The sequence below is a fragment of the Dama dama genome, chromosome 20, assembly GCF_033118175.1.
Source record: "Dama dama isolate Ldn47 chromosome 20, ASM3311817v1, whole genome shotgun sequence".
NCBI lineage: Eukaryota > Metazoa > Chordata > Mammalia > Artiodactyla > Cervidae > Dama > Dama dama.
Genome location: NC_083700.1, coordinates 51,945,555 through 51,964,550, shown reverse-complemented (window position 1 = coordinate 51,964,550; position 18,996 = coordinate 51,945,555). Strand labels below are relative to the sequence as shown.

Below are 18,996 nucleotides of genomic sequence, written 5' to 3'. Positions count from 1 at the left end.
CAGAGGGAAACGAGAATTAGTTGACTTTTGATGTTATGTGAATTCTAGAAACTCTGAAGTTTAAGCTGTCTTATGAATGATCAGATCTAAATTTTAAATGAGAATACCCACAGTTTTCGTCGTAACTAATATTTGAAGGTATTATGACTTTGGAAAGTAGGACAACTCTGTCAGCATGTGATTGAGAATCTCTAGTACTTAAGAGTTCTAAGTAAGTTTAGGGAATAACAAGTATTGAGAATCCTTGGAAACTTGTCCATAAAGTTAAAATATTAAAAACCAGGGGCCTCTGGTAATTACACCTAAATATCTCTATTACCTTAATATCTCCATCAACACTTTTAAATTTCTTATCCCCTGAAATGTCATTTATGTTAGAACATAAAATATGAATACATTTAACAGGAATTTTTTTTTCTAATAACAACATCCAACTGTCACCCCTACAATACTACCCAAAATTTTAGAAAAATGTGTAAGAATATTTAACATATTATTAACATGCACACAAAAGGGACATATATATGGTAATCTCTACATTAAAAAGATGATTAACACAAAATGTTCCACTAAATGAAAAAGATGATGTACAAACAAGACAATTACACAAATGTTCTCAAAACAGATTTTATTACATCTCAAGGGAAAAGCCATTTCATTCTGGACTGTACCAGAAATCATCAGAACATTAAAAACAACATCACTAACAGAAGTCAGTTTTAGTATACTGGGGCTCATCAATATTTCTAATAACAAACTAAAAGTTTATTGAAGTTATTTATATGAATAATCTGCCCAATAGATAATGTTATATTAATACAAAGGCTTTCTTTACAATACAATTTTATTTGCCCTTATTTGTTACTGTCAAAAACCAAACCAGACATATACCGTTTTTCTGTTTCAAAGTATTTTAAATCTAGCATTGTTTGTACACTTGAAATTTATAAAAAGTACTAAATTAGTTTTGGAAATTCTTAATTTTTTTCTCCTTGAGTATAACTGCTTCTTCAGAAATGAATAAACCCAATCACTCAAATCTTCCTATTTAGGGTGGCAGATAATGTTTAAGTGATCAATTTTAACCATTAGACTTTAAAAAAAAAAACTTTGCAGTTATCTGATTTATGTAGCAATATTTTACTGGTAAGAAGAATGAATTGAGTTGAGCTGTAAGGTCATATAAATATTTTTTAGAATACACCTTTCAGTAAAACAGCTAACTGTTTTTATAAATAGGAATGAGACAGAAATACAACAGACTATGAGCCCTCAAAAAGAACATCCAACTGCTATACTACAAAATACCACAGTTGTGTCTAAAGAACTAAATTGGACGAGTGAAAAGCAAATCAATAAATAATATGATAAATTCAAGCCTCCTTTCTGAGACATTAGCTTTATATACAGAAGAAAAGTAATTTACTTTGGGTTCTAACATAAGTCCTTTTGCCTCTTCCACCTTTCTGCCCAGTATATACATAATTGCTTCGGTGAAATTTCATTTTCTTTTTAATTCACTACACAAATGACCTCAAAGAATGAAGTTTTTTTTCTTAAAAACATCTGAAGCCTCTATGGTAAAGAACTAACATAACTAAATTAACATTCATCACCAAAATATTGTTATCTGCTATCATCCTTCCCTACCCATTTAGTCAAAAGCCCTATTTCATCTGTTTTGTTCCTACCTGATTGTTGGCATATTTAGGGTAAAGTCAAACCTAATACAAGGGCCATGTTACACACATCCAGAATAAGAGGCATTCTAGAGTGTGTGTGTACACACACACACACACATATCCCTTCTAGAGAAAATTTCTTCTCCATCTAGTTGACCTGTATAAGGTGGGCAGGCCAATGGTAGCCATGAGCTCATTCAGGAAAACAGCAGGGATAAAAATGACATGAACAGATAAGTCAACATTCCTAGCATCATTAACAAGCTGATGATGGAGGTAATGCCAGTGGTGACGTGGGAAGAAGATACATATGTTCCAAGAGGTGCAGAAGTGTGAAATGGATAAACAAACTCAATTCTAGTTGCTGCCATTATCCTTCAAGGCCCATAAGCTCCAAGCACACAAAAGACTGTGCAAACAGCATTTTCTTTCCCTCAGCCCCAACTAAGGGGGTGAAAAGAAACATGTTAGCTTGTATAAAACAGGGATGTGGGTTTGGGGAAGTCATTTGTTGAGAACCTAAATTCTTTTTTCTTCAGTGTATACTTATCTCTTTACAAGCAGTACTTATAAAAGACAGACTTCGTGGGTGTACACCCTGTGCAGTCAGTCCCACAGCATCCCAAACACGGTTTAATGCTCTGTTGTTAGTCTGGATATTCCTAATAATTTCTGAACATGAGGTACTATAATTTCATTTTGCACTGTATCTTGCAAATTATGTAGCCAGTTCTAGATCCTGAATAGCAACTATCCCAAATGAGAAAGGCTGACCTCAGTTCCACCTCTTAATCTCTTGGCCCATTAAAAAAAAAAAAAAAAAACCTATTAAGAGAAAAACTGTTAAATCCCACTCTCTGTAGCCCATTAAAAATGGAAAGGACTTCCCTACTCCCAACACCAACTCTTTGGTCCTACCTACCAAAAACAAACCATAAACAAACCAGTGCCATAAACAAACCAGTCATTATTCCCAAAATGTACATATAAAGCAGTTTAAGTAGTTCATTGTTATGAAAGCAATGTTCCCCTTCCAATTGGAATTAAACATATATAATTCACAACTAGCAACCTCAGAAGTATATTTTCACCATCATTTTCCCTTGATATTTTCACTCGAAAACTGGATTTATTTTTAGTGCCCTAAGTTACTTTCATTAATTTTTAAAGTTTCTATTCTCAATAATGAAAAACAGTATCTAACAATCACAGAGCAATGATGGCAAAGTTAATTAAGTACTACATGATTTAACAGTTTACTTGGAAGAGGATGAAGTGAAAAATATTTGAAAAACAGATTTCCTTTGCTTCAAGTTTATGGCTTAGCATCAGTCTAGAGGACTCAGGTGGCTTGAATTTGCCCTACAAAGTACGAGGCTGTATTAATATTAATGGTAGCAACAGCCTTATGTGCTTGGTTCAGAGAAGTTATCTACTTGGGACAAGAAAAAGTACATATATTCAGTATCTAGAAACCGCTGCTATTTCAAAGTAGAGGGAATGACTAGTAAAATAATATTTGAGTATTATCAGTGCAAAGGGGAAAGCTAAACATACATACATTTTTATAGACAGAAATGGGAGGCAGACTAGTCTTTCTAGGTTGCAAAAAGCTAAAAGCTAATAATACCCCAGGTACAAATTGTTTATTGTTTAGTTAAGAGTAAACAGGAAAGCAAATATATTACCTCTCTGTGGTAAAAGATGAGAAAAAAACCTTAAAATTTCTCCTTAAGTTAGGTTGGATTTGCATGCTGTTTAGGCACAATAGGCACTTAATATCAATCTCTTATCTAAGACTAAGACATACCTAAAATTGGAATAAACATTAAAACACATAATGATAAATCTGTTCTAAGTCACGTTTAGAATCACGTGAATACAATCCCATTCCCTGGTCTCTAAAAGTGTCAGTATTTCCAAATTATCATTTCATATTTATTGGAAGTAATTAAGTGATTGTTCCTGTAAAAATTAGTTAAGGAAATGACCTTATTTAAAATTTTGTTAAATTATCTTTAATATAATCATGTTTACCATAGAGCTCAGAATAATTATAATAGTACATCTAAATGTCACAAATCCACAATCTCAATAGATCTTTTAGCTTTTTATCATTTTGAAGTATTTTTTACACTCCAGCCAAAATCTGAACTATTATCAAACACAGTGTTGACTAGGTAATTTCTGGTTTAGCTAACTTCTAGCTAAGGCCAAATTAAACACACTTTAAGTGCTGGACAGCAAGAATTAACCTTATTCCTCAAACTCTATAGACACAACAAAGATACAGTAAATCTCACTTTTCCACTTCTTACTTTAGTGAGGGACCACCAGTCTCATCAAGCCATCCTCTTGTTCTAACCTCCAAAAGAGAAAATCTGTGTATTATTTTACTATTTCCATAAAGCCACTTAAAGTAGATTTTATCTATAGTTTAGGTCTGGCCAGGACCATTCTGTGTTATTATAAAATCTACTACATTTTAATTCATATTCATATTATAAAGAGCATTCAAGAGATTTATGTTAGAATAGAAATCATAGCAAACACAACATGAGAACTGAGGTTATAAAGATATCAGACAAGTTAAAAAATTCAAACATAAAAACTGTCAGATTCAGATTAAGTCAACTGTTAAAAAAAATCAAAACTCAGAAAATGAGCAAGCCACAGAACCGATAGGAATGCTAGGAGACTAGTTAGGACTTTTATGAAAAGCAAGATATTGATCAAAAAAGATTATCAAATAGAATTCCTAAAATGTATAACCTTATGACCAGTAAAAAAAGCAGGCATCATAAAATAGAAATATTTTATGCTATAACAGTACTAAACTATTAGGCTCCATTCTCCTAAAAACAAATGCACTGATTCAGTTAAGTGTGATTGCTTGCTCTGTTAACGGTAGACAGCTAGAGAACGATGTGTTGCTATATAAATGACGGCCAGAGGAGTAATGAAGGCTATCCTTCTCTTACCAAACACCCCAGTAGTAGATTCATTAACTGTACTGGTATAACCATCTTCTCAATAACAAAGCTTAAAACTCTGAGCCATCTCCATCTTTCCTCTTATTCTCCTACCTCTAAATAATCTGCCAAATTCTACTTAATTCACTTCCACAATCTTATGCATGCATTTTTATCCCTCCTTTACATTCCAACTGCCGTGACCCTGAATCAGGACTCTTAAAATGAACTCACCTACATTTCTCCACTTCCCCACCAAATCCTTTAATTTTTATTTAAAAAGGAGTTTTAAAAGTTTCACACAAATTCATTTAAAAAAGTCTTTACTGGCTGCTCAACAAAACTAATTCCAACACCATGGGTTAGCATTCTATAATAGCATTCTATGTCCTTTACCTGTCCAACTCTATTCCCCTTTCTCCTGCTTCTTAGTATTTTCAATAAACGTCTCACACAGTTCCAAGTTGCTTCTTCATAGGTATGCTCCTTCTCTTCCTCAACTCCCATTTCCATTTCAACTAACAATCTTTCAAGGTCCAAATCAGATGCTATTTCCAAAAGCCTTGCTTGGCCCTAGTCTAGTTGAAAGGAACTTCTTCATTTGAACTTCCTCAAGTATTTCATGTACACTTATAACTTGACACTTAACATGTGTTTTGCTTATACCATACTGTAACATCCAATTTATCTCTGTAGTACTTAGCATAATACACAAACCACCTTGAAGAAAATGTTAACTGAATTAGTGAATGAATCAGCCAATTACTTTTTTGTATTGTGGGCAAACAGCCCAATTTTTGCTGGTATAATGGAACAATTAGCATCCGTTAAGGTGACTCTAAATACTCAAATAATTAAGTTATATTCAGGCCGAAATAAGAATAACAGTTTAGAAACACTACCATCGCAAAGTGGTTAGGATGAAATCAACTTTGACACTAGTCTTCCATTACCTAGAAAATTTACTCAACTTGAACAATTCACTATGTGGCTAATCCTGAATAAATCACACATTACTGTGCAGACAAACAAATAGATATATACCCTTAATGAAGAGCAGTACCACAGATATAAATTATAGCCAAGAAATTACAGAAAATCACAAGACAATTACATCTTTCAGTGTCATGAAGAACACATTTTTAAAACACAAATTAGAACATTTCATTTCCTTATTTAAAATAGTCTTTAGTGACTTCTTAACATTTTTAGCAAGCACTCGAAGTATCAAACCCCACCTTTCTGGAATTATCATCTTCCCAAACACCTATAACTAATTCTCCCAACAGGACAACTCCTGAACTCCAAATTCCATCCCTTTATCCCATACTACGTTGTTCTCTCTACCTGGAATGTCCTACACTTAGCTACTCAGCCTTCATACCCAGGGTCTAGCTGAAACCTTACAAAGCCTTCTGTAACAGTGTTATTTGTCCTTGTCCTACCAGATCACCATCATTAAGTTTATGCAGTTGGAGTGCAAGTTCTTTATAGCTTTAGAGCTAGCACAGTCCTGGTACAACAGTTAATAATTAAAAATTTTTTTGAATGAATATGACTGCTGTTTTTATTTTTCTTACCCATATTAAACATTATAAGAAATATACCGGCATGAGCTATCTTTTCTTTTTTTCTTTTTCTTTCTTTTTGAGGCTCTATCTAACAATGAAACAAATAAGTAAAGGCAGCAAGGAAAAACAAACCCAATTTAATTCCCAGCTCCCCTTGAAAGGAGGCCTAGACTAAAGAACTTGAACTCCTAAAGAACATAAACATATGATCCACTGGTTTGCTTAAAAGTGGATGGTATGAAAAATAAAACAGTGACTTTACTGAAAAAGAATGCAGATACATTACATTAGTGGTATTGACTGAAAGGACTGAGTGTAAATTCAAGTTATTTTATTCTCATTGGAAAAGTGATTCTTTCATTATAATGATGAGTCTGTTGTTGTAGAACAGCAATGATCATGCTTTATTTTCAAAATGTTATCATGGGAAGTATTCTGAAGATAATGAAATGAAGCTTTCCTCCTAAATATCTGCATATGTAAAACTATTTTTCTTGCATTAATTTTAAGTATCTAGAAATTCCCAATTTATTAATACTTTAAATGCTAATGATGAGCAGTTGATTAAAAAATATGATCTACAGATAAACATTTGAGTATGAGTAAAGAAAATTCACTTGCTGCCACAGAGGAGTGTTATGATTTCCAAACTATTATTATTGTTGATTCTAATCAGTATTAGTTTCTAAACAAGACACTTAAGGGAAGTGTTTCCAATCTGTGGGTAGTGGCTTCTCACTGGGTAGAAATCAATTCACTGGGTCATGACCAGTATTCATTTTTAATGAGAAAGAATACAACAGAAAATATCAGAGTACATCATACTCAATTCAGGTGAGTGAATAAGTGCATATATGTATGAAAGTATATATGTATGAATATACAGGGTCAATATGTAAAATGGAATTCCAATAAAAATACTGAATACCACTGTTATGTTTTCTTTTTAGGAGATGAAAGATTGCTGTTACCACAGAAAAGCATCATACAAACATGCATTCATCTTAGATATATTTCCTTTCACAACATTCTCTCTACCTGAACTCCAATTATTTTCCTTTTTTTATCTGTCAAAAATTCACTTTTACTTTGACCTCAAAATTTTTTATTTCCAAATGCAGATTAAGTTGACTGAATTCACTTTACCTTGAATAATTTCAAATATTAAAAAGTTTTAATAACCAGAGTGACCCTGTAATTTATTGTGTAATCCAGCACACTTATGAGAGTGGAAGAGGCACTATTACCCAGTTGCTCTGTTACTAGCTTAGTAAATGTACTGTTTCAGATACTGCCAGTGTAAAAAAAGGTATCATTTAACTAATTAAGATTATTAAACACAAAAGTCAATAAAGTAAAAAGTCCAAAACCATTTAAAATAAATTGCATGAAATTTCTAATTTTTAATGAAAATTAATAATGTTATTAGACTATATAAAGAATCAACCAGGAAAAATATCTGTATGGACATGTAAAACAATCTATAGAGAACAAAACCTGAAAAAGAAGTCTACCAATAATAGCACAGTCTATATTAACTGGAAAAAAATTCTTGAATAAGAAGTATATCTAAATTTAAAGTAATGTAGGATATAAAGTAACCCTTTAGAAATAGCCTCTTTAGACAAAAATCCACTAAAAAACAGCTTCATGGATGATTATCCACAACTGAAGGCACATGGAAATCATTAACAATTTATTTGAACCTGCCCAATGGATGATAAACTAGGTCAGTTCTGGGCAAAACTTAAATCTGTGAAGTTTACTCTTTTTTGACAACTGAACTCTGTTCCAAGTATGCCTACCTCTTCCATGTCCTTAATTTCCAAACTTTCCTACCTTCTTCATTATTTCCTTTTACTTAAATTAGGATTTGTATCTGTGATCACTGAAATGAGTTTGATGTTACATAATTCTGGCATCCTGTAACTGTTACACACACACACACACACACACAAACACATACACACACAAAGATTTCTTAGGGCTCCAGATTCCCAGTTCTGTATTCTTTCCACTTCATTTTTAGTTGGCATCTCCTCTTTCTTAGTTTTTACCAGAGAAAGGGCCCATGGATGAAAACCTTCAATGGTTAACATCTGTATATAAAGCCTACATATGGAAAATATTTTATTTGTGGATGATGATAAAGTACATGTTTCTGGGACGGGGGTCACAGTGAAGTCTCAAAAATGTCAATAACCACCTCCAAAAGAACCAAGAACTATCACATTAGAAGTATATGAGTAAATAAATGAATTGTAAATAAATAAAGTAAATAAATAAATAAATTTGAGTAAATAAATATTTGAGAAATGGAGGAGCCTTTTCATTCTCTTCAGGATCTTCAGGATAGCTGGAATATTTCTCTATCTCAAAAAGTCACCAGGAGCTGGTGGCTTCTAAGAAGGCTTGGGAGTTTATTCTACCACAGGAATCAAAGCATGCTTTGATCATTTCATCAAGGATCTATGGTTTTTCTTCCAAAGCAGGCCACATAATTAAAAATACACATCAATCAAATCTGCTTGGACTAGGAGAACAGAGGTTTCAGTTCTACTTATTTCCCCTTTGCATTGTTTCAGTTTTGTGATACACCTGGATTAAGGTAAATTTAAAAAAATGATTCTGTAGTTTATTCCTCAAAACCGCATCTATGTATTCTTGAAAATTAATGCCTTTTACTCATATAAATTGATGAATCCCTTACAATAACTCAGTGGAACCCTCCAGGATAATAGGCTGGGGCCATTGCCTTACCAGTGAAACTGATATGGAAGAAGAGAATAGGTATGTGGAGTTTATAAATGTAATACAGAATGCTCCGGCCTGGTGCACTGGGAAGACCCAGAGGAATTGGGTGGAGAGGGGGGTGGGAGCGGGGATCGGGATGGGGAATACGTGTAAATCCATGGCTGATTCATATCAATGTATGACAAAACCCACTGAAATGCTGTGAAGTAATTAGCCTCCAACTAATAAAAAAAAATTAATAAATAAATAAAAAATAAAAATAAAAAAAAATAAATAAAATTAACTGTGGGGGAAAAAAAAAGAATTATCCACTTGGAAAACAAAAAACATTAATAAAGCTGATAAAAACTTCTTATTGGCATGAATAAGCAGCAAAAAATATCTTCTATGTAGCTCTATTGGTCAAGATTTTTAAAAGCAGGGGAAATGTTTCAGAATTTTCAAGGGACTATGCAATTTTTATATTTCTTAAAAGTGGATAGGGGCTGTGGAAAATACCACCTTTCTTCATCTTTTCATTTCCCTTCTCTTTGCCCTAGGACTGCCTAATATACACTTTTATATTTTTAACACTTCAGATAGATATTTTGGTTAGTATTTAGTAATGTTTAAACATAGCATCCCCTTTCATCCCCTTTCATGAATGTATCCCCATTCATCCTGTATTACTTTTTTCCCAACTAATTAAATTTTTTAGGAGATAAAACATTCATGAGAACGCACCCTCGGTCAATGGAAGGTTATGATAGGTTATTTATTAGCAATTAATACTATGTTCTGAAGGATTTTCAGATGAGATAAAAGTATTTTTTAATGGACTACAAAATCTAGACTGGAGAGATCCTCCCCAGTGAATATTTATGTAATGTGCCCAAATAGTCAGAATGGGACATTTTTTAAAGTCTTCTGAAATCTAATGCAGGCCCAACCCATTTCTTGGGCTAGGCCTGTATTAGACTGCATGTTCTCTTTCTTTCTTTTTTCCCTTTCTTTCTTGATCACACCATGCAGCTTGCAGGATCTCAGTTCTTCAACCAAGAACTGAACCTGAGTCATGGTAGTGAAGCCCAGACTCCTAACCGCTAGGCCATCAGGGAACTACTCTCCCTGCTCTTTCTAATTTTAGACTCTTTACCAGAATGCTCCTCACCTTGAACCCAACTTCACTTTTAGGATTTTTCATTGCTGTCACTCTGTATGTGGTAAGTAACAGTGATAAAAACAAAGGCCTCGGGATAACACAGCCTTGATTGAAATTTCAAGTCTGCTATTAGCTGAGTAAGTTTTGCACAACTTGCTTACGTTCTCTAAAGCTCTAGTTTCCTATAACATACAGATCATTATAACATGTACAACTAAAATGGTGGTTGTGAAGATTAAATGTTATGCATGTAAGTTGCATGCAGCATAGTGCCTAGTGCATAGAAGTGTTCAATACAAGTTAGTGGCTATGATAACAATAATGATTTCCTGCTTCTACGGCCTCTTATTTTCACTGTCCCCTGCCTCTAATGTCTGCAATCACCTTTCAAGACTGATGAAGCTAGAAGTAACTAAAATGTCACAGTAGGAGGACTAATCCGGTAAAGCAAAGCTCATTCTACTTCTTCCCTCCTTTTAATATGAATGGTCAGAAGTCACCCCAAGTTAGTGATATATTAAGTCAGGGTAAAGCAAAGAAGCAAAAGAAAGACACTAGTGTGACTACAAGTGTTTCTTTGGTGGCAAGAACACACTGAATGTAAGCCATAGGAAGACATGAGGAAGAATTAAAAAAGCTGGATAAACAACTAGAAGAAAGCAGAAGGCAGTGATCTAAAAAAGCAAGAGAAATAAAAAGACTGGAAACAGATTTTTAGGCAAAAGGATTTATGTAAATCTATTTAGAAAAAAGAGTATTTTAAGATGTCAGAGAGATGGAGTTTGCTAAAGCAAGGCTGCTTGAAAGGCTACAAACAAAATGAGCAAGGCATTCTATAGGATTTAAGAAGCAGTATTACATATGAGTAAGCTCATAAAGTTTTCACAAGCTAGCCATATGAAAAGGTATCTGCAAGGTTGGGCTAACCAACCAAAAATAACACAGAAATGTGCATGGTAACATTTATGTGCATAGCTATATTTATTAATGCTAAATATAGCTTAGGGGCATTAAATGAAAAATCTATTAGTCATAAACACAGGCCATTATTAAGGCTAGCCCCTTCAAAAAGTTGATCTATAGACTAATGAAGACTTGTTGGTTTGCTTATTTTTCTAATCTAGCTATGTATCTGGAATTTCACTATAATTTCCTTGCCAAATAAAGCATTTCCCTAAACTAGAACTCTTTTTTACCAAAGAGAGGTGTCTTACTAGAATCTACTAACAAAAATAAAGGTAAAAATAGTATAATTTAAAAATCAATAAGAATAATGTAGACTCAAAAGTTTCCACACCTCTATTGGGTTACTTTTTCCTCAAATCAAGCCAATAAGAGCTAAATGAAAAAGAATAAATTAAAATTATATCCAATAGTTTACAAGTTGCTGAAATTTCATGTGTGTTCAGACTCAACTGCTGCTTACAAAAGAAAGCTATAAATATCACCTGAACTAGCACCAGTCTGGTGAGGAAAAAAAAAGTGTATTGTATCAAACAGACTTGCTGTGTTATCTGTTCAAACATACCTGTACCAGTCAAAAGTCCAGCACTCTTCTTTCGTGCATAAGCGCGTAAGTGGTTGGACAGGCTAACAGCACTTGTAAACGTCGTATTGCAATGCACACATGTTCTAAGCTTCACAGGCATACCTATCATTCAAAAGAAAACTATAATCCAGTTCTCACTTCAAAAAGTGAAATTTTCTTAGGTAAAAGCGTGAAGAAAAGTACCACAATAAAGATGGTTTTAAAAAACGTTCATTGAATTAGCTTAAGATATGAAGGGGAAATTAAGTTAACTATTATTAGTTTGTAGTTAGTATTTAGAGGCAACCCATGCTCTTTTGGAAAGGGAGAAGAGGAGTGTCTTGAACCCCTGAGTATCTCTGGATTTAATACCTATTATCACTTTCTTGCAGATTTCTGTGTTACGCAGATCATTTCCTCAACCTAAAATACAATCCTGTGATTTGAATTGCACAGTTCTGTTGAGAAGTTTCAAAGTTTACAACATTATCAATAAAAAAAAAAATTAAAAAGTCTAGTTGACAAAGTGGTAATTAAAGTGTTTTACCCACAAAACCGTAAAAGGCTCAATACTAAATTAGGCTTTCTGATGAAGGCTGGGAGAAAAGGTGGTAAAACACACCACTGAACAGCTGTTAGACACAACATTTTATTCATGGCATTTTATGTTCATTACTCTGAATGCGCAATCAATAATGAAAGTTAATGATCTGAAGTTTTTTCCTAAAATCTTTGTGCTAAATAAATGATCAACAAGCTAACATCTCAGTCATCACAGTAAAGAAAACATGTTGAAACAATAAGTAACTCCTATCTTCTCAGATAGCCCTCATGCCCCCAACACATTTCAACTGGTTTTTTCAATATTATTGTGATAGCCACAGACACACTTTCCCCTCTCTGAAGTGCACTATACCTTGGCCAACATAACTGCCACATCTTGCTTATATTTTATCCCTCTGAAAAATGTTGAAATATTAGCTCTGAAAGACTTTGTACAAAAGAAAGACCCCTATTAACCAGAAGCCCACACAAGATAAATCGTGTTTCAGACCACTTACAATACAAAACAATCTTTCCTCAAATCAAATCTGCATTACAAATATTTAGAATATCCCAATGTCTGCCCAAAGTAAACAAACCAACATTATAGTAGTTTTATTCATCATTAATTCACTGACGAGTCACTTTTACCTTTAACCTAGGGCAAAAATTATGGTATCATCTAAACTAATCTTCAGCATTCTTAACATCCAAAAGAAACCTATACAGACACAACGTTTCTCTAGTCTAAAACCAGACTTAGCAGTACTAAATAAAGCTTGGCAATTTTATCTGCCACATCATTTGCCAACTCATACAAAATATTCCTTTGAAAAGGAAAAACTATGGGTGCACAACCACTAGGTTAAACCATCTCTTCTGTTCAAATAGAACATGTTGTAAAATCTAAAATCCCAAACAAATGTTTATACTCACAACAGTCCTCCAAAACCAAACTATCTCACAATACAATGAGGAATTAGAGAGGGAGGAAGTTTCTTTGGGTTAATGGCAACACACGACAAACACCAATCCACTCTGTTTGTTTGACCTACGCGGGACGAAAACCTGGACAACTAAAATCTTGAAAACAAAATCACTCTGGAGCACTGGCAAAAATATGACAGCCTTTTCAGTAACACTATGCTTCTGAACAATGTTAACCTCCCATCCAAAGAACCACCACCCGTCCATGACAAATTTTATTTTTATAGATCAGTTGTTTGTTTTTGCTTTTGTTCTCACCTTGCACTGTGACCAAGAAATGAGGCACAGAGACTTCAATGCTGATGAACATCAACTGACGATTTATATAGAAATAACAGTGTAACCAATCTCTGTTCTGCAAAAAAGCCGCTTAAATAAAGGATTCTGAAAAAGTATTTTCTATACATATTCCACTAAGGTAAACATAATTGTTTAAGTTATGTAAGACAGTCATAAACGTCCTCTTACCTGAGTGCATAGTGAAGTCCATTTTTTGTGGTTGATACATCAATGGACTATCTTCATTTAGTGGAAGAACACATTTCTGAACAAACCTCTTTCTTGCAGTTTGATTATGGATCTTTTGAGGAGAAACAGAGGAATTCTTTTCTTCTCCCATCCTTTTATTTTTAAGCAGTTCTATCAGTGTAAGAGACTGATTCTTTTTTCCACTGGGCAGTTCTGGCTTAGTTTCATCATATTCATTTAAGAAACTCAGCCCTTCTTCCTCTGATGCAGACACTGATAAAGCTTCAGTCTTTAGGCCATTACGGTATGCTTCAAGAGGTATAACATTTTGAGATAGAAAGTCATCACTTGATGCAAGTTTTTGAGCTACAAATGGTCGAGGAATAATACGACGACTGTTCAATGCCTTTAAGATTTTTTCGTATTTTTCTTCATTTTGCATCATCTCATTCAGAACACAGATTGGAGATTTGTGAGCATCCCACTTGGTCTTTCCAAGTCTTTTCAGGTGGCCTCTAACATGATTTGATAATCCAATTTTAGTATCAAACCAACCACCACACAGCTGACAAGTGTGTTCAGAAGTGTTTTCAGACTTCTCTAAAGCTAAAAAAAATTTTTTAAGAGTAATATCAGAATTTTTTTATAAATTGAACTCCTCAAAACAAATTAACTGTGAAATATGAAATTATGTGATTCTAATGAAGGCCAAATTTGAGCAAAACCTTCAAATCCTTTGAATTCTAATATGGATATACTAGCCCAAATAATCCACGTGAAAACTTACCTTTTCTAACTCGCTTAACAGGTGTTCCTGTGCCAGTTCTTTTGAAATGTTGCATTTTGTCACTTGTGGCTATTTGTTCTGGTGATACAACATGGCGGGCTTCATAGCTTAATCCTGCTCTGTGAAGATGTCCCCTGACATGATTTGACAACCCAACACCTGTTTCAAATGTTGCTGGGCAGTAAGGACACGATTTCTTCTCAAGAGACAGATCAGTCCAGTGAAAAACAGAACTATGCTTTGACAATGCAGTTTCTGCATTTTCTAAATGCTGAGGATCATGAATCTCATGCAAAAAGTTATTAGTTCCACCATCTTCATAATATTCAAAATAAAAGCCATCATTCTGATCATAACTAAGTGTAGCATTTTCTCCGGACTGTTGACCTTCCACCTTGCTTTTAAATAGAGGGAATAAGTTTACATGTTCTTGATTAATATCATGATAGGTTTCATCTTCTATAGTCTGTGTAGTGTAGTCACTTAGCTCAACATTGTCCCAGGAACTTTCATCTTCTGTTTCATAGCTATCTTTCTTTTCGGCAGAATTAAGTTTTTGCAAAACAACAACGGTCATCTTATGCAAGAAATCTGGATAGCTATCCAAGTCTTCTCCTCCAACAGAACTTTCCTTCTTAGATTCCTTAACTACTCTCTTTACAGCTACACGCCTGTGGTCTTTGAAGCTTTCTGACCTTTTGGTGTCAGAGTTATGAGGGTCTGAAATAAAACTATTGTTGTGAGAATTACTTGATGAAAACAGATGTAAAGAATTTAATGAACTAGCTTCCTCTTTTTTGAAATGCAGAGGATATGATTCACCTGATTTTTTTATCATTCTGTAGTTTTCATATTTATGTCTATATAAATAGTTGCTATTTGCCTTGGCATTAGATTTTTCTTTTGCTGTCTGATGGAAATACTTGGGTTTTTGGTCAATGCTGCTTTTAATCATGACAGGCTTGTGAGGAGAACTGTTTTGATTGCACACATTTACACCTGACTGGGCAATGCTTTTCCGAGCCTTTTGTATTCTGTGTGGCCGTTTATGGAATTTTGAAAAATTACCTGATTGTGAGGATGATCCAAATGTTCGCTTTACATCTTGTTTTAAAGCAGAGTTCTTTGGAAATGTTGACTGTTGTTTAGTTAATGGTTTAGGACTATCAGTATCTATAGGTTCTTCAATTATGTCACTTTTTCTTTTATCAAGTCCAAGAGGACTGCCAAATGAATCAATGCATGATGATGAATGCAAGTACTCCATGTGTTTTTTAAAAATACTCCTGACTGAAGTAGTAAAAGGGCACATCTTACATATATAGGTAGCTGATTTTTTGGATGATCCTATAATGGGGTCTTTCATGAATGTTTTTCTTTGTGTCTTTCTCTGGGCTACATCAGAACTGACAATAGGGCATTTTACCACTGCTCCATGGGCAATTCCTCTATGGCATTCCAGCTCATTTTCTGTCACTGCCATAAAGTTACACTCTTCACAGCAGTAGTACCTTTTATCTTTTTCATGGGTTTTAGCATGCTGCACAAATGTTTTAGGGCAATTGGTACCAAATACACACTGAGGGCATTGTAATCGTGCACTTCTTCCTTCATCCTGAAGTTCTTTCAATTCACGTATTTCCTCCATCAATTTCTGTCTTCTTTCTTGGTGAATAATCATATGCTTTAGCAGTGAGTTACGATCTCGAAATGTCCGTCCACATTCTCTACAAGCATATGGCCTTGGGACATTAAGATGACGAAAGTGACTATTCCCATCTAAATGATACATCATATGCCTGTGGAGATGCTTTTTCTCCCTAAAATTCACATTGCACTTTGTACAGGGGTAGAATGATGGCTCTTCGGTGCTGAAAGTAGCAGGTGACTCAGAATCACTTTCTTCACATTTCTTTTTTAAGGTATTTGAAAGAAAAGTGCTAGTATGAACAGGTGAACTGTCTTCTCCACACTTCTCTGAGTTAAAAATTAGATGTTGAAAAGTATCCACAGATTCCAAGTCTTCATCAGCTGATTCAGGTTTCACTTGTGATAATGCATATGTCCGTGAGTCTATTGCTTGCACGTCTTCATTCTGTTCCATAAAGTCTACTTCTAGCATTTTTGACTTGTTGGGTACACAGTTAGAATCACTAAAACAATCTTCAGTATAACGAGTTATCTTGCTTACATCCATTTTTCGCTTTCTCTTTTTTTCCAGACCTATTTTAGAGTGAACTGGAGCTTTATCTACTGTGTCATCATTAGTTATAAGAAACTGAATGAACTCTTTTTGGGGATCCCAGTTTGTATCATTGTCTGACCTAAATTCATCTGTACCTGAGGAAACTCCTGTTAATGTACTGACACAATCATTTTTTACCAATAAATCTTCACTATCCTCACCCACCTCTACTTGATTTATTAAAGTGCTATCTGACTTTATACCACTCCCTACTGAATTCTGAATGTCACAACCAATTGAAGCAGAGGTAGGTAGTTTTTTAATGGAATGGGTTGGATTCTTAGCATGTGCTACATCTGATAATAAAAATAAAACTTGGTGTTGACTTGCTTTCTGTGGTGTAGAGAGCTGAAGATCGGCTGCCACATTCAAACCTGAACAAGATTCTGTTGTTGGCTGATCCACAGGCTGTCCAGTGGTTAATGAAACACTGCCTTTATTCATACTGGAAGTCTTAGTTAAGGAGGAGTGTGAAACTGGTCCATTAACAGCAGCTCCCTTAGGCAAGATAAAGTTTTCACTAGAAACAGTAGGAGCACCAGCATGTATAAACAGAGTAGACTGGCCTCCACTTAAGGCTTTTTCAGATTTGTCCTTTGACAGTTCTTCAGGCAAAGTGAATGTATTGTTTTTCTGAAATGATGCTTGACAATCTTTTGGTTTATGAACTCCACTCTCTTTGTCTGATACAAAACTGTTGTCATCTAGGAGTTCTTCTTTAGCACCAGTAACATCGGCGTTTATCTTCAAATCATCCATATTGTTGGTAAGCCCATTTAACACATTTAGTCTAGAAAATGGAAAAAAAAATTTTAGATTTGCATGAAAGAAAGATTATCCTTAGAACGCATGGAGAGTTGAAAGTACACATTTTTAGTAGCTTAATTCTACTCATTATATTAAGACCCTAATAATTTTCTAAGAATGAAGAAACACTTTAAAAAACTGAAAGATTTTTAGTGTTGTAGAGGTTAATTTTTCCTTGGTGTTAGGCAATAACATCCTCCAAACTGTATCTATACAAAATGTGTAGAGCAAAGCAACATAAACACACACACAGACACACACAATATAAATGAATATGCTACAGACTGAAAAAAATCTAAAATCTTATATGTGAGATTGTTAATAAAAATTATCTTATCTAAGTAAACTTACTGTGGACATTCTACACTAGAGAATAACGTAAAGTGTTACATATTACAGAAAAGTAAAACTTTTGTCACTTAAAACTCCATTTCCAGAGGAAGGTAACAAAACACCAATCAGTAAAGAACCTTATTTGAAGGTACTTATGTGCTATCAACAACAATGACTAATGTATGAAACTGTATTTTTTTATTTAAAATAAGACTGTTCTGCTCTCAATATTTCACATTCTCCTAAAATTCTACTAATTTAAAAAACACTTCATTCACTGGGTTTCATTCTATCCTTAGGTAAATTATCCTTCATTCTAAATTTGTAAAGTTAAAGTCAAGGAAGTTTTATGTTTCTTTAAACTTTCATAACTTGAGTCCCCAAATTCAAGGCATTCCCTAACAGGAAGTTATGCCATTTTATGATCTGACAGTCTACTGCAATGATCTAAAATTTTTACTTTAATTTGAAAGCATCATAAATGTACGGTAAAGTCTTCAGTTTATTTCATATAAACTATAGATAATATTTTCTAGGCATTTAAAAAAATTTTTAATTTAAGGATAATTGCTTCACAGAATTTTGTGGTTTTCTGTCATACATCAACAAGAATCAGCCATAGGTACTAAACATTTTTGATAATATATTTAACTGTTATGAGAGGACAGCAGAGTATTTTAAAAGAAGACTTCTGAAAATTTGGAAGACATACATTCCATGGCTATAAATACAGCTCCTACTATTAAGAATTTCCTTGTACCCTGTTCTTATTTTGCTCTTAGAAATGGACACACTATATAGGCATTACCTTGGAAGAATGTAAGCTCTTTGAGGGTAGGGATAGTGAACTCTTAGAACCTAACAAGATACTTGGCATAGGTGCTCAGGAATATTTGTTGAATAAAGCACTAATGTGGTGAATGAATAAAAACACAACTGAAAAATCAATTCAAAAGTTTCTGAAAACTAGTTTTCTTCCTATGAAATCTGGGTATCTCATTCAAATATTGGAAATTCCATCAAGTTTCTGATTTCTTAACTCAGCAGTTATAGCAAGGCTTTCAAAATATCCAATAATCATCAAGTGCAATTTACAAACCTGCTATTTGGCAACCCCATATATTTAATTATTTGAAGTGCTGGCATAATATTCCATATTTCTTTTCCTTTTGCACCTA

General features: G+C 34.0%; 1 protein-coding gene across 13 annotated transcripts in view; it reads right to left on the bottom strand.

Moving 5' to 3' along the window:
- The window catches only part of ZNF644 (zinc finger protein 644), a 103,334-nt gene that overhangs the window by 4,900 nt on the left and 79,438 nt on the right, over positions 1-18,996 (bottom strand). For 8 of the 13 annotated variants that reach the window (XM_061121408.1, XM_061121411.1, XM_061121409.1 and 5 more), the window contains 2 exons: positions 14,434-17,468; positions 13,647-14,252 (listed from right to left, as the gene is read on the bottom strand). The exons of the other annotated variants lie outside the window; for them this stretch is intronic. In XM_061121408.1, the coding sequence (XP_060977391.1) occupies positions 13,647-14,252; positions 14,434-17,468 (3,641 nt within the window). The remainder of the gene's footprint in view (positions 1-13,646; positions 14,253-14,433; positions 17,469-18,996) is intronic. 13 annotated transcript variants of the gene reach the window in all.